At 58.2% G+C, this 22,629-nt stretch overlaps 3 protein-coding genes across 4 annotated transcripts in view; 1 reads left to right on the plus strand and 2 right to left on the minus strand.

Moving 5' to 3' along the window:
• FTSJ3 (FtsJ RNA 2'-O-methyltransferase 3) overlaps positions 1 to 3,522 on the minus strand; it is a 12,454-nt gene extending 8,932 nt beyond the window's left edge. The window contains exons 1-4 of one of the 2 annotated variants that reach the window (XM_063178926.1): positions 3,295 to 3,522; positions 2,550 to 2,676; positions 2,359 to 2,464; positions 49 to 95 (exon numbers count right to left, since the gene is read on the minus strand). In XM_063178926.1, the coding sequence (XP_063034996.1) occupies positions 49 to 95; positions 2,359 to 2,464; positions 2,550 to 2,616 (220 nt within the window). In that variant the 5' untranslated portion in view covers positions 2,617 to 2,676; positions 3,295 to 3,522. Of the gene's footprint in view, positions 1 to 48; positions 96 to 2,358; positions 2,465 to 2,549; positions 2,677 to 3,276 lie in introns of both variants that reach the window. The other variant, XM_063178925.1, reaches the window with a different exon arrangement.
• Positions 3,523 to 3,631: 109 nt separating this feature from the next.
• PSMC5 (proteasome 26S subunit, ATPase 5) lies at positions 3,632 to 9,768 on the plus strand. The gene is made up of 12 exons (XM_063178928.1): positions 3,632 to 3,759; positions 4,286 to 4,357; positions 4,795 to 4,864; positions 5,706 to 5,803; positions 6,037 to 6,093; positions 6,518 to 6,748; positions 6,828 to 6,954; positions 8,727 to 8,917; positions 9,000 to 9,098; positions 9,190 to 9,300; positions 9,373 to 9,459; positions 9,659 to 9,768. The coding sequence occupies exons 1-12, from the start codon at positions 3,721 to 3,723 to the stop codon at positions 9,710 to 9,712; spliced, it is 1,236 nt and encodes a 411-aa protein (XP_063034998.1). The 5' UTR covers positions 3,632 to 3,720; the 3' UTR covers positions 9,713 to 9,768.
• A 73-nt stretch (positions 9,769 to 9,841) lies between these two features.
• SMARCD2 (SWI/SNF related, matrix associated, actin dependent regulator of chromatin, subfamily d, member 2) lies at positions 9,842 to 22,268 on the minus strand. Its single transcript, XM_063178927.1, has 12 exons — positions 22,078 to 22,268; positions 18,205 to 18,247; positions 17,663 to 17,785; positions 17,229 to 17,348; positions 15,886 to 15,981; positions 14,546 to 14,647; positions 13,231 to 13,392; positions 12,988 to 13,085; positions 12,246 to 12,381; positions 12,046 to 12,168; positions 10,863 to 10,964; positions 9,842 to 10,762 (listed from the first exon to the last, which is right to left on the minus strand). The coding sequence occupies exons 1-12, from the start codon at positions 22,251 to 22,253 to the stop codon at positions 10,709 to 10,711; spliced, it is 1,335 nt and encodes a 444-aa protein (XP_063034997.1). The 5' UTR covers positions 22,254 to 22,268; the 3' UTR covers positions 9,842 to 10,708.
• Between the last annotated feature and the right edge of the window lie 361 nt (positions 22,269 to 22,629).

Here is a 22,629-nt window from a genome sequence, read left to right on the forward strand (position 1 = left end):
CAGGATCCCCTCTGTCTGTCACAGCCAGGGACTGTCCCCAAAACTCACCAATGATCAGGCTGGACACTGGCATGAACTTGGAAGCCACCTGGAGCCTGGCAAGAACAGAGGGGAGCAGAGCTGAGCAGGGCCCCAGGAGAGCTCTCAGCCTGGCACTGTGCCCCCAGGAGCCCAGGAGAGCTCTCAGCCTGGCACTGTGCTCCCAGCAGAGCTCCCAGCCTGGCACTGTGCCCCCAGGGTTAGGCAAAGAGCACAGGGACACTGCCAGGTCAGCTGGTGGCACTGTGGTGGTGAGACAAACTTAAAAGAATTTAGGGATCTTAGAGAAGCTGAGGTATTAGATAGAAATCAGCTTTATTGGAGTTAATTAAAATAAATGGGCAGGCCTTGATGAAGTAAAAAGTCAGGAGTTAACTAATAATTGATTGCTTGTCAATACAATGTTTCATTAGCTAGGTTTATAACGAGGAATGCAGAAACTGATAAATAGCTTTTAGGAACATAAAACAATTGTTTGTAGGAACATAAGCCAATTGCAGCCTCTTTGTTCTGAAACCAATTGAAGATGGGGAATGGGAGTTCTACCAAGGGTTCATTTGTCAGATTTGCATTGAAAAGGTGGAAAGGTCAGAACGAGGAAGACTTCATTTACTTCCTCATTTTGGGACCCCTCCCCATGAAAGGGACCAGAGACTCATTTCAAGGAACAAACTGTGCATGCTTAATGGCTTTTGAACTAATTACAATGCTTAATGGCTTTGGAACCAATTACCATGGGAAGTGGGGAATGGGATTTACCAGAGTTACGAATACGCATTTGTATTTTGGGTATTCAATACCTATATAAATAAAAGGACTCTGTAATCACCTGTAAATCACAGTGTGTATTTAGGAATTATCCCACAATAAAAATCCACTTTCTAACTTTAAACTGTTAGAGACTCTTTGGATATTGGTACTAGATCAATATCTATACTCAGAATGAGATGTACCAAAGTTATGAATGTGCATTTGTATTTTGAGTATTCAATACTTGTATAGGTAAAAGGGCTCTATAATCACCTGTAAATCACAGTGTGCATTTGGGAGTTATCCCACAATAAACGTGCACATTTTAACTCCAAACTGTTAGAGTTTTTGTCCATCACAGCTGGATATCAGTACTAGATCAATATCCATATTGGGAATGGAATGTACCAAAGTTATGAATATGCATGTGTATTTTGAGTATTCAATATTTGTATAAATAAAAGGGCTCTGTAATCACCTGTAAATCACAGTATGTACTTGGGAGCTACCTCACAATAAACATTCACTTTCTAACTTTAAACTGTTAAAGTCTTTGAATATTGGTACTAAATCAATATCCATTTTGAGAATGGGATGTAACAAAGTTATGAATATGCATTTATATTTTGGGTATTCAATATTTGTATACATAAAAGGACTCTGTAAACACCTGTAAACTAATACTTGTATAGATAAGAGGGCTCTATGATCACCTGTAAATTGCAGTGTGTATTTGGGAGCTATCTCACAATAAACACACTTTAACTGTAAACTCTTAGAGATTCTTTGGATATTAGTACTAAATCAATATTCCATATTGGGAATGAGATGTACCAAAGTTATGAATATGTATTAGTATTTTATTTGTATAGATAAAAGGAGTTGTGGCATGTATTTGGGAGTTATCCCACAATAAACATCCACTTTTTAACTCCAAACTGTTAGAGGGTTTTGTCCATCACAGTTGGATATCAGGATATCCATACCAGGAATGGGATGTACCAAAGTTATGAATATGCATTTCTATTCTGGATATTCAATACTTGTATTGAATTGATATCTATGGATATCAAAATCTGTAGATCAATACCCATATTGGGAATGGAATATACCAAAGTTATGAATATGCATTTGTATTTTGGGTATTCAATATTTGTATAGATAAAAGGACTCTGATCACCTGTAAATCACAGTGTGTATTTGGGAGCTATCCCACAATAAACATTCACTTTCTAACTTTAAAGTGTCAGAGAGTTTTTGGATATTGGTACTAGATCAACATCCATATTGGGAATGAGATGTATCAAAGTTATGAATGTGCACTTGTATTTTGGGTATTCAATATTTGTATTGATAAAAGAGCTCGGTAATCACCTGTAAATTAATACTTGTACAGATAAAAGGGCTCTGTAATCACCTGTAAATCACAGTGTGTATTTGGGAGTTATGTCACAATAAACATTCACTTTTTAACTCTAAACTGTCAGAGAGCTTTTGTCCATCACAGTTGGCTATCAGCACCAGATCAACATCCATATTTTTAGTAAATCTGTGGCCTGTCCCACTCACCAGCCACCAGGGGCCGCACACAGGTCCAGCAGGGCCCGGGCTTTCTGCAGGAACTGAAATTTCCGATTGAGCTGCAGCAGTTTGAAGGAGGAGCGGGAGCGGAAGCCTGGGGGCAGCAGGAGGGAGGTTCAGGGGGTGCCCGGGGCTGCAGCCCCCCCATCCCCATCCCCAGCGCCGGGCACGGCCCTCACCTGTCTCCTTGGCCAGGTGGTAGAACTTGTCCCGCCGGCTCTTGCCCAGTTTGCTTTTCTTGCCCATGGTGGTGGCGGGGCGGCCCCTGGGGGGGGCTGGGATGTGCAGTCAGCCGAGGGCTCGGGCCTGGGGGGACACGGGGATGAGGGGGGGCCTGGGGTCCCTGAGGAGCCCCGGCCTCTCTAGGTGTTCCCTCAGTGTCGTCCAGTGGCCCCTGTGTCTCTGCAGCTCTGTCTCAGTGGTCCCCATGATATCCCTCAGTGCCCCTCCAGTTCTGCTCCCACTGCCCTCCCAGTGCCCCTCCAGTACCTACCTCCCCCAGTACCTCCCCAGTGCCCCTGCAGTTCCTGTCAGTGCCCTCCCAGTACCCCCAACACCCTCCCAGTGCCCCTCCAGTTTTCCCCCCAGTGCCCTCCCAGTTCTTCTCCCACTGCCCTCCCAGTACCCCTCCAGTTCCTCCCCCAGCACCCCTCCAGTTCCTCCCTCGCTGCCCTCCCAGTGCCCCTCCAGCTCCTCCCTCCCAGTACCCCCCTCTAGTGCCCTCCCAGTTCCTCCCTCACTGCCCCCAGCGCCCCTCACCGCTCCCGCCATTGCCCCCTCAGGCCGACCCGCACCCGCTGCCCCCGAGGCGCATTCCGGCCCCGCCGCTCTCCTGAACCCTCCGAACACCCGGGCTCGACATTCCGCCGGCCCTGACACCCCCGTACCCCCTACCCCGATCCAGACCCTGCCCCTGATCCAAACCCCGATCCCGGTCCCGGTCCTGATCCCGGTCCCGCCGCGTGCCCGCACCGCCTTCCCGGCGTGCCCTGCGTGCGCACTCAGCTTCCGCTTCCTCCTGCTCTGGCCGCCATTTTAGGAGTGGCGGGCCCCTCCTCCGCCGCCTGTGGGTGGAAGATGGAGTAGGATAACGGGTCCCTCGGAGGTGCGGTGAACAATAACGGGCCCGCTCGGTGCCGCCATCACAGCCCCGTCCGTTCCCTCGGTGCTTCACCCACGGTCACATCACCTTTGACCGCTCCAAGATGGCAGCGCAGTCCCGACATGAGTGATTGCGCATGCGCACTTTGCCTCCCGTAGGTGCTTTTCCGGAACAGGAAGTGACGCCATCAAGGCGGGCGGCAGAGCCGGGCAGCGGAAAGCGGCGGCCGCCATCTTTGTTGGGGCCCGATGCCGGCCGAGAAGATGGCGCTGGACGGGCCCGAGCAGGTGCGGCGGGCTGGGCCGGGCTGGGGGCACCGGCGGAGCTCGGGGAGGCCCTCGGGGCGCTTCGGGCTGCCCCGGGATGTGCTGCGGTTGGGGCTGCTCGGGGCCTGGCAGCGGCATGACTCGGCGGGTCTGGGGAAGGCGGAGGAGCCTGAGGGACGGGACCGGGACCTGGACTGAGAGCGGGACCGGGATGCGATCGGGACCGGGACCGGAACCGGGATGGGATCGGGATCAGAATCAGGATCGGGACGGGATCGAGATTGGGACGGGGAGCGGGATCGGGGAGCTCGCAGGGAAACGGGAGCTGGGGCTGCTGTGGGCACCGGGGGGATGCAGGACTCGGCTCGGGGGTGTCGGGCAGGGGTGAGGGGTGGGAAGGGACACTCGGGACGGGGAACCGCGGACTGGGACCAGGATGAAAGAGGGGAAAAGAGGAGCCAGGAGCCGGCCCGGTGGTGGTGATGGGGGAACCGGGGCCCGGCGGGGTGCCGGGGGGTGTCGGTGGCGCTGAGCTCTGCTGTCCCAGATGGAGATGGACGACGGGAAGGGCGGCTCGGGACTCCGGCAGTATTACCTGTCCAAGATCGAGGAGCTGCAGGTGAGCACAGCTGCGGGGGACACCGGGATGGGTGGTGTGCCCGTGTCCCTGCCCGTGTCCCAGGGCTGTGGGCAGGCAGGACCCTCCCTGGGGGCGCTGGGAACACGAGCTGGGGCTGTGCTCTGAGCTGGGTGTGCTCCTGCCCCTGTCCCAGCTGCCAGAGGGCAGGGCTGGATGGGATATTGGGAATTAGGAATTGTTCCCTGGGAGGGTGGGCAGGCCCTGGCACAGCTGGGGCTGCCCCTGGATCCCTGGCAGTGCCCAAGGCCAGGTTGGACACTGGGGCTGGAGCAGCCTGGGACAGTGGAAGGTGTCCCTGCCGTGGCAGGGCTGGGATGAGATGAGCTTTGAGATCTTTTCCAACCCAAACCATTCCACCATTCCCTGTGCTGGGTGTCCCTGAGCCCGAGGTTGCTCAGCAGAGCCTTTCCCTGCAGCTCATTGTGAACGAGAAGAGCCAGAACCTGCGGCGGCTGCAGGCACAGAGGAACGAGCTCAACGCCAAGGGTAGGGGCTGCAGCGCCTCCTGCTGCTCTGGGCTGGGCCTGGGGGGCTCTGGGCTGGGTCTGGGTGCTCTGAGCTGGGTTTTGGGGGCTCTGGGCTGGGCCTGAGGAGTTCTGAGCTGGGCTTCAGGGGTCTGGGCTGGGCCGAGGGTCTTTGGGAGGCTGTGGGCTGGGCTTTGGGGGTTCTGAGCTCGGCCTGAGGGGTTCTGAGCTCAGCCTGAGGGGTTCTGGGCTTAGTTTGAGGGGCTCTGGGCTGGGTCTGGGAGCTCTGGAATGGGCCTGTGGGCCTCTAGGTTGGGCTTTGGGGGGCTCTGGGCTGGGCTTTGGGGGGTGTTCTGGGCTGGGTCTGAGGGCTCTGGGCTGGGCCTGAGGGGTTCTGAGCTGGGCCTTGGGGCCCCTGGGCTGGGCTTTGGGAGGATTCTGGGCTGGGCTTTGGGAGGATTCTGGGCTGGGCTTTGGGGGGCTCTGGGCTAGGTCTGAGGGGTTCTGGACTGGACTTTGGGGGCTTTGGACTGGGCCTGGGGGTTCTGGGCTGGGCCTAGGGGTCTGGGGGGGCTCTGGGCTGGGCCTAGGGGTCTTTGGGGGCTTTGGGGGCTCTGGGGGCTCTGGGCTGGGCCTGAAGGTTTCTGAGCTGGGCCTGGGGCTCTGGGCTGAGCCAGGGGGCCTCTAGGCCAGGCCTGAGGCGTTCTGGGCTGGGCTTTGGGGGCCTCTGGGCTGGGCATGGGGGCTCTGGATTGGGCCTGAGGGCCTCTAGGCCAGGCTTTGGGGCCTCTAGGCTGGCTTTGGGGGCTCTGGGCTGGCTTTGGGGGCTCTGGGGGCTCTGGAGCTGAGCTGTCCCTCCGCAGTGCGGCTGCTGCGGGAGGAGCTGCAGCTGCTGCAGGAGCAGGGATCCTACGTGGGAGAGGTGGTGAGAGCCATGGACAAGAAGAAGGTGCTGGTCAAGGTACGAGGTGACAGGGCTGGGCTGGGGGACAGCCCCGTGTCCCCATGGGGATGGGACAGCTCAGGGACGTGGGGTGGGAGCTCCTGGTGCAGGGGCCCTTGTTGGGATGGCTCTGCTGGGCCTGGGGCTGCCCCAGTGGGGTTGGAGCTCCTGGTTCCTCCCAGGCCATGGGAGTGTAGCTCAGCAGGGAATTCCCAGGGAAATGAATCCCAGGGCTCTTTCCTCCTTTCCAGGTGCACCCAGAGGGCAAGTTCGTGGTGGATGTCGACAAGAACATCGACATCAATGATGTGAGTGCTGGGGGGCCGGCAGGGACACCCCAGGCTCTGGCAGGGACACCCCAGAGCGGGCAGGGACACCCCAGGCTCTGGCAGGGACACCCCAGAGCGGGCAGGGACACCCCAGGCTCTGGCAGGGACACCCCAGAGCGGGCAGGGACAGCCCAAGGTGGGCAGGGACAGCCCAAGGCGGGCAGGGACACCCCAGAGCAGGCAGGGACACCCCAGAGTGGGCAGGGACACCCCAGGCTGGCAGGGACACCCCAGAGCGGGCAGGGACTCCCCAGGGACACCCCAGGGATGGCAGGGACACCCTGGGGCCAGCAGGGACACCCCAGGCTCTGGCAGGGACACCCTAGGGATGGCAGGGACAGCCCAAGGTGGGCAGGGACACCCCAGTCTGGCAGGGACACCTCTCTGAGTGCTGTCCCCACAGGTGACCCCCAACTGCCGCGTGGCGCTGCGCAATGACAGCTACACCCTGCACAAGATCCTGCCCAACAAGGTGGACCCGCTGGTGTCCCTCATGATGGTGGAGAAGGTCCCAGACTCCACCTACGAGATGATCGGGGGCCTGGACAAGCAGATCAAGGAGATCAAGGAGGTCATCGAGCTGCCCGTGAAGCACCCGGAGCTCTTTGAGGCTCTGGGCATCGCCCAGCCCAAGGCAAGTGCTGCCCTGGGGGGCCTGGGCTGGGCTGGGCTGTGCCCCGGGCAGGCTCTGAGGGGCTCTGTGCCCGTTCCAGGGGGTGCTGCTCTACGGCCCCCCCGGCACGGGGAAGACGCTGCTGGCGCGGGCTGTGGCCCATCACACCGACTGCACCTTCATCCGCGTGTCCGGCTCCGAGCTCGTGCAGAAGTTCATCGGGGAAGGTACCGTGTCCCTGTCCTGGGAGCCCCTCAGGGATGGCACCATGTCCCTGTCCTTCTGGGAGTCTCAGGGATGGCACCATGTCCCTGTCCCTCTGTGAGCCCCTCAGGGATGGCACTGTGTCCCTGTCCCTCTGGGAGCCCCTCAGGGATGGCACTGTGTCCCTGTCCTGGGAGCCCCTCAGGGATGGCACTGTGTCCCTGTCCCCCTGTGAGCCCCTCAGGGATGGCACTGTGTCCCTGTCCCCCTGTGAGCCTCTCAAGGATGGCACCATGTCCCTGTCCCTCTGGGAGCCCCTCAGGGATGGCACCGTGTCTGTGTCCCTCTGGGAGCCCCTCAGGGATGCACTGTGTCCCTGTCCCTCTGGGAGCCCCTCAGGGATGGCACCGTGTCTGTGTCCCTCTGGGAGCCCCTCAGGGATGCACTGTGTCCCTGTCCCTCTGGGAGCCCCTCAGGGATGGCACCATGTCCCTGTCCTTCTGGGAGCCTCAGGGATGGCACTGCGTCCCTGTCCTGGGAGCCCCTCAGGGATGGCACTGTGTCCCTGTCTCCCTGTGAGCCTCTCAGGGATGGCACCGTGTCCCTGTTCCTGTGTGAGCTTCAGGGATGGCACCGTGTCCCTGTCCCTGTGGGAGCCTCTCAGGGATGGCACTGTGTCTGTGTCCCTCTGGGAGCCTCTCAGGGATGGCACCGTGTCCCTGTCCCTCTGGGAGCCCCTCAGGGATGGCACTGTGTCCCTGTTCCTGTGTGAGCTTCAGGGATGGCACCGTGTCCCTGTCCCTCTGGGAGCCTCTCAGGGATGGCACTGTGTCTGTGTCCCTCTGGGAGCCCCTCAGGGATGGCACTGTGTCCCTGTCCCTGTGGGAGCCCCTCAGGGATGGCACTGTGTCTGTGTCCCTCTGGGAGCCCCTCAGGGATGGCACTGTGTCTGTGTCCCTCTGGGAGCCCCTCAGGGATGGCACTGTGTCTGTGTCCCTCTGGGAGCCTCTCAGGGACCCTTGACCAGCCCCAACTCAGCAGACACCAGGGGGCAACGCTGACTCCCCTCTCCTGTGCCCCAAGGGTACTGAGGGCAGCCAGGCTGGCCACCTTTGCAGCAGAATAAGCACCAGAGACACTGGTAGAAGATAAAGGGATGACTCTTAGCAGGGGTCAATCCAAGGTTTTATTCCAGGAGTCCCAAAGCAGCCCCTACACCTCAGGGGGTTCTGCTGAGAGCCCTGGAAGATGTGCCATGGTTCCATTTAAAGGGAGGTGGAAACCCAAAGTAGAGAACATTTACTGACCAATGAGTGACCCTTAGGGATGGGTACTGGGGGATGGACATTCAGGACAGCGTTAATTCTGCTCTTTAAATATAGGTTAGCCTGTTAATGGGGAGGGAGTCATAAAGTTCTTGTATTTTTGTAGGGTAGAGCTTTAACACACTCTTTGTAAGGCTTGGGGGGCTGAGCCCTGGCCTCTGGCTGATCACTCCAGGACCTGGACTGAAGCTTCCAGATGGAGGGGATGGGATGCTGAGTGATGGACAGAGAGCCAGGGTGGGGGTTTGGGGGTGATCTCATCCAGGGATTACACAGGTAAAGGGAGCGGGGTACAGTCTGGGGAACCGTTGGGAAAAACCATTTGGGAAAAATACAGGGATACAAAACAAAACTACTTTGAAGTATTACAAATAATAAAACCACACTACAGCAGTACCTGGGTGGCTGTGGGGCTCCTGGGGCAGCGTGGGCTCGGTGCCAGCTGTGCCAGGCTGAGCCCGTGCCCGCAGGGGCCCGCATGGTGCGGGAGCTGTTCGTGATGGCGCGGGAGCACGCGCCCTCCATCATCTTCATGGACGAGATCGACTCCATCGGCTCCTCCCGCCTGGAGGGCGGCTCCGGCGGCGACAGCGAGGTGCAGCGCACCATGCTCGAGCTCCTCAACCAGCTCGACGGCTTCGAGGCCACCAAAAACATCAAGGTAGAGGGGCTGGCCCTGCCTGGGGTCCTGCCGGCCCTGCGGTGCCCGGGCTGGTGACAGCTGTCCCCTGTCCCCTGTGCAGGTGATCATGGCCACCAACAGGATCGACATCCTGGACTCGGCCCTGCTGCGCCCCGGCCGCATCGACAGGAAAATCGAATTCCCCCCTCCCAACGAGGAGGTACCAGAGCCACCCCCTGCTGTCCCTGCTGTCCCCACCCTGTCCCTGGGAGCCATTCCCAGGCTCCAACCCTCCCTGTGCCCTGCTCCAGGCCCGCCTGGACATCCTCAAGATCCACTCGCGGAAGATGAACCTGACCCGGGGCATCAACCTGCGCAAAATCGCGGAGCTGATGCCGGGGGCCTCGGGGGCTGAGGTCAAGGTGAGCTGGGGACTCTGGGGACACGGGGCTGCCATGGGGGGCACTGGCTGATGCTCCCTTCTGTCCCCTCAGGGTGTGTGCACAGAGGCAGGGATGTATGCACTGAGGGAGAGGAGAGTGCACGTCACACAGGAGGACTTCGAGATGGCCGTGGCCAAGGTGGGTGCCAGGGGAGAGGTGGCACTGGGGGCACAAAGTGTGCTGGGTGGTATTTGCCAGCAGCACAGACAGGGGGGTTGTCACCACAGGAGTGACATGGGAGAGGCTGCTCAGCCCTCCCTATGGTCTTGGGGTGTTTTTGGGGTAATTAACACCCAATTTGGGCACTGAATGGACCCAGCCCCGTTCCCTCCCCCAGGTGATGCAGAAGGACAGTGAGAAGAACATGTCCATCAAGAAGCTGTGGAAGTAACGGTGAGGCTGGAGCTGCTCCCTCTGTGCTGTCAATAAAGAGCTGCTGTGGCCAGGCCTGGGTGCTGAGTTGGGGACTGATTTGGGGACGGGGTGGGGGCTGCAGGACACAGCACACACCCCACAGAGCTGCTGCTAACTGCTTTTATTAGAAAAGATCCAAAATAGACAAAAACTGGTTACACAAGAGGCAGAGCAGGAACCCCTGAGCCCAACCCTGGGAATCTGTAAACGCCCCCCCACCCGGAGCCTGCAGGGGGGCAAAGGCACTTCAGTGGGGTGGCAGTGGTGGCACTGCCCCCTGGTCCCCTCCCTCCAACCCAGCATCTCCAGTTCTTGGTGCCCCTGTGCCCCCACAGGCTCCTGGGGCAGAGCCAGCCCCTCTGTCCCCAAACCTCATCAAGTCAAGTGGTTAATTATGGAATTATGTAAAACAGCGGGAGGGGGGGGAAATAAACTGATTGTCACAAAATGAGCCCCAGCCCTCGGTTCCATATCCCCAGAGCAGCCCTGGGAGCCTCGCTGAGCCCCTGCAGAGCCCAGTGCAGGGAGAGGAACTCAATCAATATATTAATTAATTCATCAAATACAAACCCACTGTACAAAACGCTGCCTTTTTTTTTCTTTTTTCGTCGTTTTTTTTTTTTTTGCTTTTTATATAAAACCTGTTCACAAAAATAGTGCAAAACGTCGGGGTAGGGGAGCTGGCGTTTGGAATGACAAACTTTGGTTGGTAGAAGAGGGGCAGGGCAGGGCCTGCGGGGCTCGGCTGGGGCTGGCAGCTCCTCCCCTGGGCTCGGGCAGCGCTTCCCGGCTCCGGGGGGGTTTTGGGGAGGGAAGGGACGCGATGCAAAGCGGAGGAGGCGCTGCGGGGGCCTGGGGGGAGCGGGGGCTCCGCAGCGCTCCAGCCCCGGGGCGTTCCCGCCCCTCCCTCCAGGCACTCGGGGCTTTGTGCAAGTGCTGTGGCTTCCAGTCGCTACCGTCGGCTCGGGCAGCCCTAGGTCAGGCGGATCCCGAGCACTTGTTCCAGTTCCTGCCGGCGCTGCTGGACCTGGGGACACCACGGTGGTCAGGGAGGGACAGGGGACACCGGCCGGGCTCCCGGGGCGCTGTCACCGCCATCCCGACCCCGTCCCCACCCCCGAGCTCACCTTGGCAAAGATGTGTCTGCCCACGGCCTCCTGCGCCCACGGCTGCTGGTAGAACTCGGCCCGCCGCTCCTCCTCGGGGTTCCCGATCACGTCCGTGATGATCTGACCCGGACGGGGCGGGGCAGCGGGAGTGAGGGACCCAGAGGGACCCACGGGGGACCCAGAACCCTCCCTGAACTCTGGGACGGACCCAGACCCCTCCCTGAGCTCCATGAGGGATCCATGAGAGACCCAGACCCCTCCCTGAGCTCTGGGATGGACACAAACCCCTCCCTGAGCTCCAGGATGGAGCCAGACCCCTTCCCGAGCTCCATGAGGGATCCATGAGGGACCCACACCCCTCCCTGAGCTCCGGGACAGACCCAGACCCCTCCTCGAGCTCCATGAGGAACCCAGACACCTCTCTGAGCTCCGGGATGGACCCAGACCCCTCCCTGAGCTCCGGGACAGACCCAGACCCCTCCCCGAGCTCCAGGATGGACCCAGAGCCCTCTCTGAGCTCCGGGATGGACACAAACCCCTCCCTGAGCTCCAGGATGGAGCCAGACCCCTCCCCGAGCTCCATGAGGGATCCACGAGGGACCCAGACCCCTCCCTGAGCTCCGGGACAGACCCAGACCCCTCCCCGAGCTCCACGAGGGACCCACAGCCCTCTCTGAGCTCCAGGATGGACCCAGAGCCCTCCCTGAGCTCCAGAATGGAGCCAGACCCCTCTCTGAGCCCCGTGAGGGATCCATGAGAGACCCAGGTCCCTCCCTGAGCCCCAAAATGGACCCACAGCCCTTCCTGAGCTCCAAGATGGACACAAACCCCTCCCTGAGCTCCAGGATGGACCCAGACCCCTTTCTGAGATCCATGAGGGACCCAGAGCCCTCCCTGAACTCCAGGATGGACACACACCCCTCCCTGAGCTCCATGAGGAACCCTGATCCCTCCCAGCCCCCCATTCTGCCCAGCCCCAGGTCTTCAGAATCACGGAATTGTTAGGGTTGGAAAAAACCTTCCACCCTTAGCCCAACACCACCACCACGTTCACCAGTGCCCCATGTTCCCAAGGGCCACATCCATGGTTCTGAACCCTCCAAGGACGGGACTCCACCACTGCCCTTGGCTGGACAACCCCTTCCAGAAGACGTTTCTCCCAATATCCAACCTAAACCCCCCCAGAACTGTTCCCCTCTACCTTGAGGTCCCTCCTCTGGGATTTGATCCACTCCTGGATGAAATCCTGGGGGTTGTTGCTGAAGCTCAGCATGAAATCCCTCTGTGTCTTCAGCTGGTTGATGGACTCGATGGTCTCGTGGATCTGGGCAGGTGACAGGGGTCAGAGGAGCTGTGTCCCCCCCCAGGACACAGCTGTCCCCTGGCAGTGTCCCCTCCCACCTTGGCATCCAGGGAGGCGATTTCCTGCTGGTTGGTGGTGGAGGCCAGGAAATTGCTCATCTGGGCCTTGAGGGGATCGTCCACCTCCACGTCGATGTCGTAGCAGGCTGTCTTCTTCTGGTCATTGGGGTCCACGCTGGGGGAATGGGGTTGGGGGGGGTCCTGCTGAGCTGGGGGTGCATGGACCCCCAACAGCAACACCAGTGCCCCAGGAAGCCACAAATTTGGGGGTTCTTCCCCTCCCAGGTGACTTTTGCTGGTCCTTCAGGCTGGAGACCTCAAAGCCTCCTGTGCCCTCAGCTTATGGAGCCCCCCAAACCTGGGGACACTGCTTGGCCCATGGAGGCCACAGCTCTGGGGACACAACCTGGCCCATGGGGTCACCCAGCCCTGGGGACAGTGCTGGGCTTACAGAGCCCTCCAGCCCTGGGGACACTGCTGGGCTTACAGAGCCCTCCAGCCCTGGGGACAGTTCTGGGCTCACTCCCCACCCTCCTGAGCACCCCCAGCCCTGGGGACACCTCCTGGCCCACAGAGACCCCCAGCCCTGGGGACAGTGCTGGTCTCACAGACTCACCCAGCCCTGGGGACACCTCCTGGCCTGTGGAGCCCCCCAGTCCTGGGGTCACTGCCCCTCTCCATCCCATGGGGCACCCCAGTCCTGCAGACACTCCCCATCCCATGGAGCCCCTTCAGCCCCCTCCAGTGCCCACCCAGTGCCAGCCCAGGGCTGTGCCCTCACCTGATGGTGTGGTTGATGATGATGGGGTCTGGGTGCTGCAGGAGCCCTGCCAGCTTCATGGGGATCTCGGAGAAGCGCATGCGGACGCAGTTGAAGATCTGGGGGGCAAAGCAGAGCCTTGGGCACCCATGGCAGGGGCTCCCCTCACCTGTGCCCAGGGCAGGGGCACAGCCAGAGCCTGGAGGGGCTGTGGGAGCTGTGAGGGGCTCCTCCCAGCTGGATGAGGGGGGAATGTGCAGGTACCTGGCGGAAGTAGCGGTTGCAGTTGATGAACTCCTTCTCGTGGCTGTCCTGCAGTTTGTTGTGTTTGATGTAGAGCCACAGGGCCTGCATGATGCTGGCCCTGGTCTGGGTGTGCACCCCCAGCAGCCGGGCCAGCCGTGGGTCCAGCTTGTACTGGGGGGGCTGTGGGGACAGCAGGGGTCAGCCAGGATGGAAAAACCCCCCAGAGCAGAGCCCAGCCTGACCCATCCATCTTGTCCCCAGCCCATCCTGCCCCCAGCCCAGAGCACTGAGTGTCCAGGGACAGCTCAAGGGATGGGTCACTCTCTGGGCAGCTGGTCCCATTTTTTAACTCTCTATGGAGAAATTCCTGCTGCTGCCCAAAGAGGCACTCAGGAGGGTCCCCCACAGCCCCTGTGGGTCCATGCCCAGAACCCCCTGTGCTCCTTTCAATCCCTGCATGCCCCAAACCCTCACCCAAAGCCCCGTCCCAGCTTTTAACTCCCTTTCTAAGGAGAAATTCCTCCTGCTGCCCAAAGAAAAGGCACTCAGGAGTGACCCCCAGCCCCTGTGTCACTGCAGCTCCATGCTGGGAGCTCCCTGTGCTCCTTTTGATCTCTGCATCCCCAAACCCTCACCCAAGGTCCTGTCCCACTTTTTAACTCCCTTTCCATGGAGAAATTCCTGTTGCTGCCCAGAGAAGGAGGAGTCCCCCACAGCCCCTGTGTCACTGTGGCTCCATGCCTGGAGCTCCTTGCGCACCTTTCCATCCCTGCACCCCAAAGTCTCATCCAAGGCCCTGTCCCACTTTTTAACTCCCTTTCCATAAAGAAAATTCCTCCTGCTGCCCAAAGAAAAGGCTCTCGGGAGTGACCCCACAGCCCCTGTGTCACTGCAGCTCCATGCTGGGAGCTCCCTGTGCTCCTTTTGATCCCTGCATCCCCCAAACCCTCACCCAAGGTCCTGTCCCAGTTTTTAATTCTCTTTCCATGAAGAAAATTCCTCCTGCTGCCCAAAGAAAAGGCACTCAGGAGTGACCCCCCAGCCCCTGTGTCACTGTGGCTCCATGCTGGGAGCTCCCTGTGCTCCTTTCAATCCCTGCACCCCAAACCCTCACCCAAGGTCCTGTCCCACTTTTTAACTCCCTTTCTATTAAGAAATTCCTCCTGCTGCCCAAAGAAGAAGGGGGGGGTCCTCAGGAGTCCCCCACAGCCCCTGTGTCACTGCAGCTCCATTCCTGGAGTTCCCTGAGCTCCTTCCAATCCCTGCACCCCAAACCCTCACCCAAGGCCCTGTCCCAGCCCATGCCCACCCCTGGGTGCCCCCCAGGCCGTACCTGGTGGTCCAACATGAGCAGCAGGGTGCACTTCACATTGACATCCCCGGGGCGCTTCACCTGGAAGCCGTCGGTCTCCTGGGTCGTGGGCATCCGGTGCCACTGCCGGGGACAACGGGGACACAGCTCAGGCAGGGCCATGCAACAACCCTGCCAGCTGGGCTGGGGCTCTGGGCAGGGCTGGCACAGCCTGGGGCACCCCTGGCAGCTCCTGGTCCCAGGGGGGGCAGCTCAGAGCTCTCCCAGTCCCTCTCAGCCAGGCTGTGCCCCAGCACTGGGATGGGCTGGGGCAGTCCCAGCACTGGGATTGAACTGGGGCAGTGCCAGCACTGGGGCAGTTCCAGCACTGGGGCAGTTCCAGCACTGGGGCAGTTCCAGCACTGGGATTGAACTGGGGCAGTCCCAGCACTGGGATGGGCTGGGGCAGCTCCAGCACTGGGGCAGTTCCAGCACTGGGGCAGTTCCAGCACTGGGGCAGTCCCAGCACTGGGACAGTTCCAGCACTGGGATTGAACTGGGGCAGTGCCAGCACTGGGGCAGTTCCAGCACTGGGATTGAACTGGGGCAGTTCCAGCACTGGGGCAGTTCCAGCACTGGGATGGGGCAGTTCCAGCACTGGGATGGGCTGGGGCAGTTCCAGCACTGGGGCAGTTTCAGCACTGGGGCAGTTCTAGCACTGGGATGGAACTGGGGCAGTTTCAGCACTGGGATGGGGCAGTTCCAGCACTGGGATTGAACTGGGGCAGTCCCAGCACTGGGGCAGTTCTAGCACTGGGATGGGGCAGCTCCAGCACTGGGATGGGCTGGGGCAGCTCCAGCCCTGAGTGCTCAGAGTGCAAGGCTCCCACAGCTTCTGGATCAATTCTGGAAGGGGATTCAGCCTCTCCACAGCATCTCCCAGGGCAAAAGCAAAAGCTGGGTGCAAGGAGAGCTCCAGGCAGGAGCACCCAAAGAAGCTCTGATCCCTCTCCCAGGCATGGATTAAACCTCCCCAGCTCAGGGACAGGCAGGAGGGCAAACCCTCCTTCCCGTGGAGGGTGGGGTCTGTGGGATCAGCACCCTGTAGGGACAGCTGCCCCTAGGGTCACATCCCTGTCCCCACACAGCCCCAGCTCTAGCTCAGACCTGGGCTGGGAGGGGGCACAGCTGAGTTTTGCCAGGGACAAAAGGCATCCCTAAAGCTGAGCTGGGAATGCAGCAGTGTGGTCCCCATGGAAAGCCTGGCACTGCCCCAGCCCCAAAAACCTCCTCAGGCCCCTCTCCCAGCAGGACAGGCCCTGGGCTGGGAGCTGGGCACCCAGAGGGGCGGCACAGGGCCCCAGTTCCCACTCCCAGCTCACCTCCACCAGGTGATTGTCCGGCCCGTAGAGCTCCTTGTCCAGCTCGATCACGAGGCTCTTGAAGAAGGAGGAGAACTTCCTCTTCTGCTTGCTGGGCTGCAGACAGGGCAGCAGAGGTTCCTGATCTCAAATCCAGCTCCAAAGTGGGGCAGGTGCTGCCCCAGCTGAGCTCTCAGCACAGCACCAGTGCTACCAGTGCTCCCAGCACCTCCTCATCCCTCCTGGATGCTCCTGATGGACCAGAGCTCCTCTTCCCACCTCATCCCTCCTGGATGATCCCCATGGACCAGAGTTCTTCCCACCACCATCACTCCATCCCTCCTGGATCCCAGCCAGCACCTCCCTCCAGACCCTTCGATGCTCCTGATGGACCAGAGCTCCTCCCATCACCATCACTCCATCCCTCCTGGATCCTGACCAGCTCCTCCCTCCCCCTGGATGCTCCCAATGGACCAGAGCTCCTCCCACCAGCACCTCATCCCTATCTCAGCTCCTCCTACCACCAGTCCATCCCTCCTGGATCCTGACCAGCTCCTCCCTCCCTCCCTCCTCCCCCTTGGATGCTCCTGATGGGCCAGTGCTCCTCCTCCCACCTCATCCCTCCTGGATGCTCCTGATGGACCAGTGCTCCTCCTACCAGCACCTGATCCTTCCTGGACGATCCCCATGGACCAGAGTTCTTCCCACCAGCACCTCATCCCCATCCCAGCTCCTCCCACCACCACCTCCTCGTCCCTCCCGGATCCTGACAGACCAGCTCCTCCCTCCCTCTGGTTGCTCCTGATGGACCAGAGCTCCTCCTCCCACCTCATCCCTCCTGGATCCTGATGGATCAGTGCTCTCAACACCTCCTCATCCATCTTGGATTGTTATGGACCAATGCTTCTCTTCCCACCATCATTTATCCCTCCTGGATGATCCCTATGGACCAGAGCTCCTCCCACCATCCCCACTCCATCCCTCCTGGATCCTGACCAGCTCCTCCCTCCCTCCTCTGCATGCTCGTGATGGACCAGTGCTCCTCCCACCACCTGATCCCTCCTGGATGATCCCCATGGACCTGCTCTTCCCACCTCCACCTCCTCATCCCTCCTGGATCCTGACAGACCAGCTCCTCCCTCCCTCTCGTTGCTCCTGATGGACCAGAGCTCCTCCCACCACCTCCTCATCCCTCCTGGATGCTCCCAATGGAGCAGAGCTCCTCCTACCAGCACCTTCTCCCTATCTCAGCTCCTCCTACCATCACTTCATCCCTCCTGGATCCTGACCAGCTCCTCCCTCCCTGCCCTGGATGCTCCCAATGCACCACCAGAGCTCCTCCCTCCATCCCTGTGGCTCCTCACATCCTCCAGCAGCTTCCCCTCCACACGGAGCTCCCAGGAGGCCACACGTTCTCCCCCCTCTCCCTCCTCCTTGGCCGGGGTGAAGGTGTTGGAGATGTAAATCCTGAGCTTCCTCTTTTGCTGTGGAACGGGAACAGAGAGAGGCAGGATGGGGTGAGAGGGGCTGCAGCACCACCTCCAGCTCAGCATCACAGGAAAGGCCTCAGGGGGGGTTTAGGTTGGATATCAGGGAACATTTATCCATGGAAAGGGTTGGAAAACACTGGAACGGGCTGCCCTGGGCAGAGGTGGAATCCCCCATCCCAGAAACCCATGGATATTCCACATAGGAACACAGCTTAGGGTGATGGTTGGACTGGATGACCTCAAGGGATTTTTCCAACCCTAATTTTCCCACATTCCATGATTTCCAGCCCCTGCCAGGCCCAGCTCACCGTCAGGGGTTTCTTGATGGCCTCCTGGATCTCCATCCTCTTGCGGGCAATGGTTTGGTCCAGCTTGCGCTCGAAGGCCAGCAGGTCCATGTAGGCCTGGGACTCTGGGACCAGCTCCCTGATCTGGACATGGCAATGCTCAATCCCAGCCTGCTGCCATGGGCTGGGCCCCCCACAGCCAGGGAGACACCAGGGGACGAGTCCAGCATCCAGTTTTTATTTTAAACCCAGCCTGGAGCCCTGCAAAGCCCTGCCCAAACCAGTCTGGAGCCTGTTGCTGCTCCCAGCAGCGTTCCTGCATGGAATGGAAGCCTGGGATCTTGAGAAGGACTCTTGGGGACCTCCTGAGATCTCCATGCCACCCCATTCCTGCTCCTTGCTTGCTCAGATCCAACCCCACAGACAGAAATACTCCAGGGTGGTTTGGGATTGCACAGGAACTCCCAGGGGGCAGGAGGGAACTCACGGAGATCCTCCCTTTATGGGGACCCCCCAGCCCTGCAGCAGCTCAGCTCTGTGCCCCAGGCTGAGGTGACACTCACCCTCTGTGGCAGCACCTTGTCAGCCATCTTCCTCCTCTTCACCCTGGCAAACAGGAGAAATGAGAGCTCCCACAGGAGGGACACTGGGAAAGGCTCTTCACCACCCCAGAGGTGCTGGCACTGCCCAGGCTCCCCAGGAATGGCCCCAGAGCTCCAGGAGGGTTTGGGGCAGCCAGGGGTGCCCAGGGTGGGAGTGTTGGGGGGTCTGGGCAGGGTCAGGGGTGGGACTGGATGAGCCTTGGGGGTCCATTCCCACTCAGGATATTCCTGGGGGAAGGTGCTGGATGTTGCAGCCTGACCCTGGGGAAGGAAATCCAGGTGATACCAAGGCAAAGGCAGGGCTGCAGGACAGAATTCCCAAATCTCCCCTCTCAAAGCAGCCATCCCATTCTCCCAGTGCTCCAACCTAAGGAACTCCCTTAAACACAGCTCAAACCAAGCCCTGAAATCCTGGGGAAATCCAGCTTGGCTGGATCCAACCCTGCCCTCTGCAGGTTCCCATCACCCTGAGCCCATCCCAGTGCCCAGGCAGCTCCTGCTCAGCCTGGGCACAGCAGGGAATTCCCAATCCTCCAGCTGCACCTGGAGCAGTCCAGGAGAACTCTCCAGAAGAGGTCAGAGCCCTGCTCTGGAGCAACTCCTGCCCCATCCAACCCCTCCTCCTGCAGGATCTGGACACCCAGGGCAGCTGGAAGCTCCTAATCCCTTGATGCAGCCCAGATGTGAGCCTGGCTGATCCCTGATCCCAGCCAGGATGTCCCTCTGGGTGCCAGGCTGCTCCTGTCCCCAACCCCAGCTGACATCCAGCTGGGATGGCCCAGGAGGGATCAGAAAGCCAAAGGAGCTGCCAGGGAAGGGAATGGGAGCTGAGCACGAAGGGATCCTGCCTGGAGATTCCAGGAACCAGAGAGGGATCAGCAGGGCTGGGAACCAGCGAGGAGCTGCTGGCAGAGCCCAAACAAAGAGTCCTGCCCTGACTGCAGCTCCAGGGAGCATCCCCAAAATCTGCCAGCCCCATCCCACACTTCCTAAAATCTTTCAGCCCCATCCCACACTTCCTAAAATCTTTCAGCCCCATCCCACACTTCCTAAAATCTGCCACCTCATCCCACACTTCCTAAAATCTTTCAGCCCCATCCCACACTTCCCAAAATCTTTCAGCCCCATCCCACACTTCCTAAAATCTTTCAGCCTCATCCCACACTTCCTAAAATCTGCCACCTCATCCCACACTTCCTAAAATCTGCCACCTCATCCCACACTTCCCAAAATCTTTTAGCCCCATCCCACACTTCCTAAAATCTGCCAGCCCCATCCCACACTTCCTAAAATCTTTCAGCCCCATCCCACACTTCCTAAAACCTTTCAGCCCCATCCCACACTTCCTAAAATCTTTCAGCCCCATCCCACACTTCCCAAAATCTTTCAGCCCCATCCCACACTTCCCAAAATCTTTCAGCCCCATCCCACACTTCCTAGAATCTTTCAGCCCCATCCCACACTTCCTAAAATCTTTCAGCCCCATCCCACACTTCCTAAAATCTTTCAGCCTCATCCCACACTTCCTAAAATCTGCCAGTCCCACCCCACACTTGCAGCCACATCTGTGCCTGCCAGAGGCACCAGGCAGCCCTGGGAGGATGAAGAAGACCCCCAGGAGCTGCTGCTGGGGACCTCACGAGGTTCTTTGGTTCCTGGTGTGGAGATCAGAGTGAGAGGAAGCTGCAAAGTGAGGAATCTCTGCCTCCAACCCAGAACATCCCGCTCCCAAGCTCTGGCAGGTGCCAGGCTGGAGGAAAACCCTGCTGGTGTGCCCTCTGCAGCAGGACAGGAGCTGTGGCACTCTGCATGATGTGACACTTGAGTGGGGACCTGGAGAGGCTTTGGGGTCTCAAAGAGAGTCAAACTCTGACTGCACCCAGCCCTGGGATCCCTGTCCTGAACGGAATCACATCCATTTATACAGCTCTGTGTCTGCAGTGACATCTCATTGATATCTACATTGATATTAAATAATATTTATATTTATACAGGTATTTCCTGAACAGGGCTCTCCTGTGCTCTGGGGAAGTTTCCCTGCAGAGGATCCTGTTGGGAATGAATTATTGTACCTGCTCCTGGCACAGATTATTACTATTACTATTACTATTATTATTATTATTATTATTATTATTATTATTATTATTATTAATAATAATAATAATAACAACAACAACAACAACAACAATAATAATATATGGATAATATAATTATATTATTATTATTTTATTAATTATTAGCAGTTCAGGAGGAAAATAGGAGGTGAAACACAGCCTGGCTGCACTGAGAAGCAGGGAGGCAGCTCCCACGGATTAGTGTGGTAGTGTGAGCTGTACCTGCTCCTGGCACAGCTTATTATTATTATATTATACTATATCCTATATTATATATCGTATATTGTATATCGTATAATATGTAATATGTAATATGTAATATATAATATATATTATATAATATATAATATATATCCTATACTATATATGATTATGAGATATGAGATATGATATATGATATATGAGATATGATATATCCTATATCCTATATCCTATATCATATATATTATATATTATATATTATATATTATATATTATATATTATTAGCTGCTCCTGGCTCAGTTCAGGTGGAAAACAGGAGCTGAAACACAGCCTGGCTGCACTGAGAAGCAGGGATGCAGCTCCCACGGATTAGTGTGGTAGTGTGAGCTGTACCTGCTCCTGGCACAGCTTATTATTATTATATTATACTATATACTATATCCTATGCTATATATAATATATAATATATAATATATAATATATCCTATATAATATATAATATATATTATATACTATATATTATGTATTATATATCGTCTATTATATATTATATATCCTATACTATATATGATTATGATATATGATATATGATATATGATGTAGTATATATTATTAGCTGCTCCTGGCTCAGTTCAGGTGGAAAACAGGAGCTGAAACACAGCCTGGCTGCATTGAGAAGCAGGGATGCAGCTCCCATGGATTACTGTGGTAGTGTGAGCTGTACATGATCCTGGCATAGATGATGATGATGATTATTATTATTGATTATTTAATTATATTAATTATTAGCAGCTCCTGGCTCAGTTCAGATGGAAAACAGGAGGTGAAACACAATGCATGGAATGGAACCTGGCTGCACCGAGAAGCAGGGATGCAGCTGCCATGGATTAGTGTGGTAGTCTGGGAATGTTCAGAAGCTTGGAGCACCCTGGGAGAGTGGAAGGAGCTCTGGGGTGGGCCTGGGTGGGCCCTGGGATGGGAATGGATGGGCTCTGGGGTGGGACTGGGTGGGCTCTGGGATGGGAGTGGATGGGCCCTGGGGTGGGAATGGATGGGCCCTGGGGTGGGTCTAGGTGGGCCCTGGGATGGGAATGGATGGGTCCTGGGGTGGGAATGGATGGGCTCTGGGGTGGGACTGGGTGGGCCCTGGGGTGGGACTGGGTGGGCCCTGGGGTGGGACTGGGTGGGCCCTGGGGTGGAATGGGAATGTTCAGGAGCTTGGAGCACCCTGGGAGAGTGGAAGGAGCCCTGGGGTGGGAATGGATGGGCTCAGGGATGGGAATGGATGGGCCCTGGGGTGGGAATGGATGGGCCCTGGGGTGGGAATGGATGGGCCCTGGGGTGGGCCTGGGAATGCTCAGGAGCTTGGAGCACCCTGGGAGTGGAAGGAGCCCTGGGGTGGGCCGGGATGGGCTCTGAGGTCCCTCCACCCCCCACCCCTGATTTCCCAAAGCGCAGCAGGGCCCAGCAGGACCCAGCAGTTCCCCCCCACCCCGGGGTGGGACACTCCAGCCTTACCCTCTCCGGGGGGTGGCCATGGGGGGCTGTGCCTGGGGGGTCAGCAGGCGCTTCCTGAAGGGATCCATCATGGCCTGGGGCAGGCCGGGCCGCAGCGGGGTCCCTGCTCCGTACGGGGGCGCCCCCGGGGGTCCCACCTGCAGCCCTGCCATGGGCATCCTGCCCCCGGGGGGCATCCCGGGGCGCTGCTGCAAATGGGGACGGGTCAAACGGGATCCTGGCTGTGGTGGCACCTGCCTCTGTGCCACCCGCCTCTGTGCCACCCGCCTCTGTGTCATCCAACTCTGTGCCACCCGCCTCTGTGCCACCCGCCTCTGTGCCACCCACCTCTGTGCCACCCACCTCTGTGCCATCCAACTCTGTGTCACCCACCTCTGTGCCACCCACCCTGGGTGCCACCACTCTTAGTTCCATCCACCCTTGATGCCACCCGCCCTGGGTGCCATCCACCCTCAGTGCTACCCACCTCTGTGCCACCCAGCTTGGTGCCAACCCCTCTATGCCATCCTGCCATCCACTTCTGTGCCACCCACCTCCGTGCCACAAACCCTG

This window comes from Melospiza melodia, chromosome 30 (assembly GCF_035770615.1).
Source record: "Melospiza melodia melodia isolate bMelMel2 chromosome 30, bMelMel2.pri, whole genome shotgun sequence".
Classification (NCBI taxonomy): Eukaryota; Metazoa; Chordata; class Aves; order Passeriformes; family Passerellidae; genus Melospiza; species Melospiza melodia.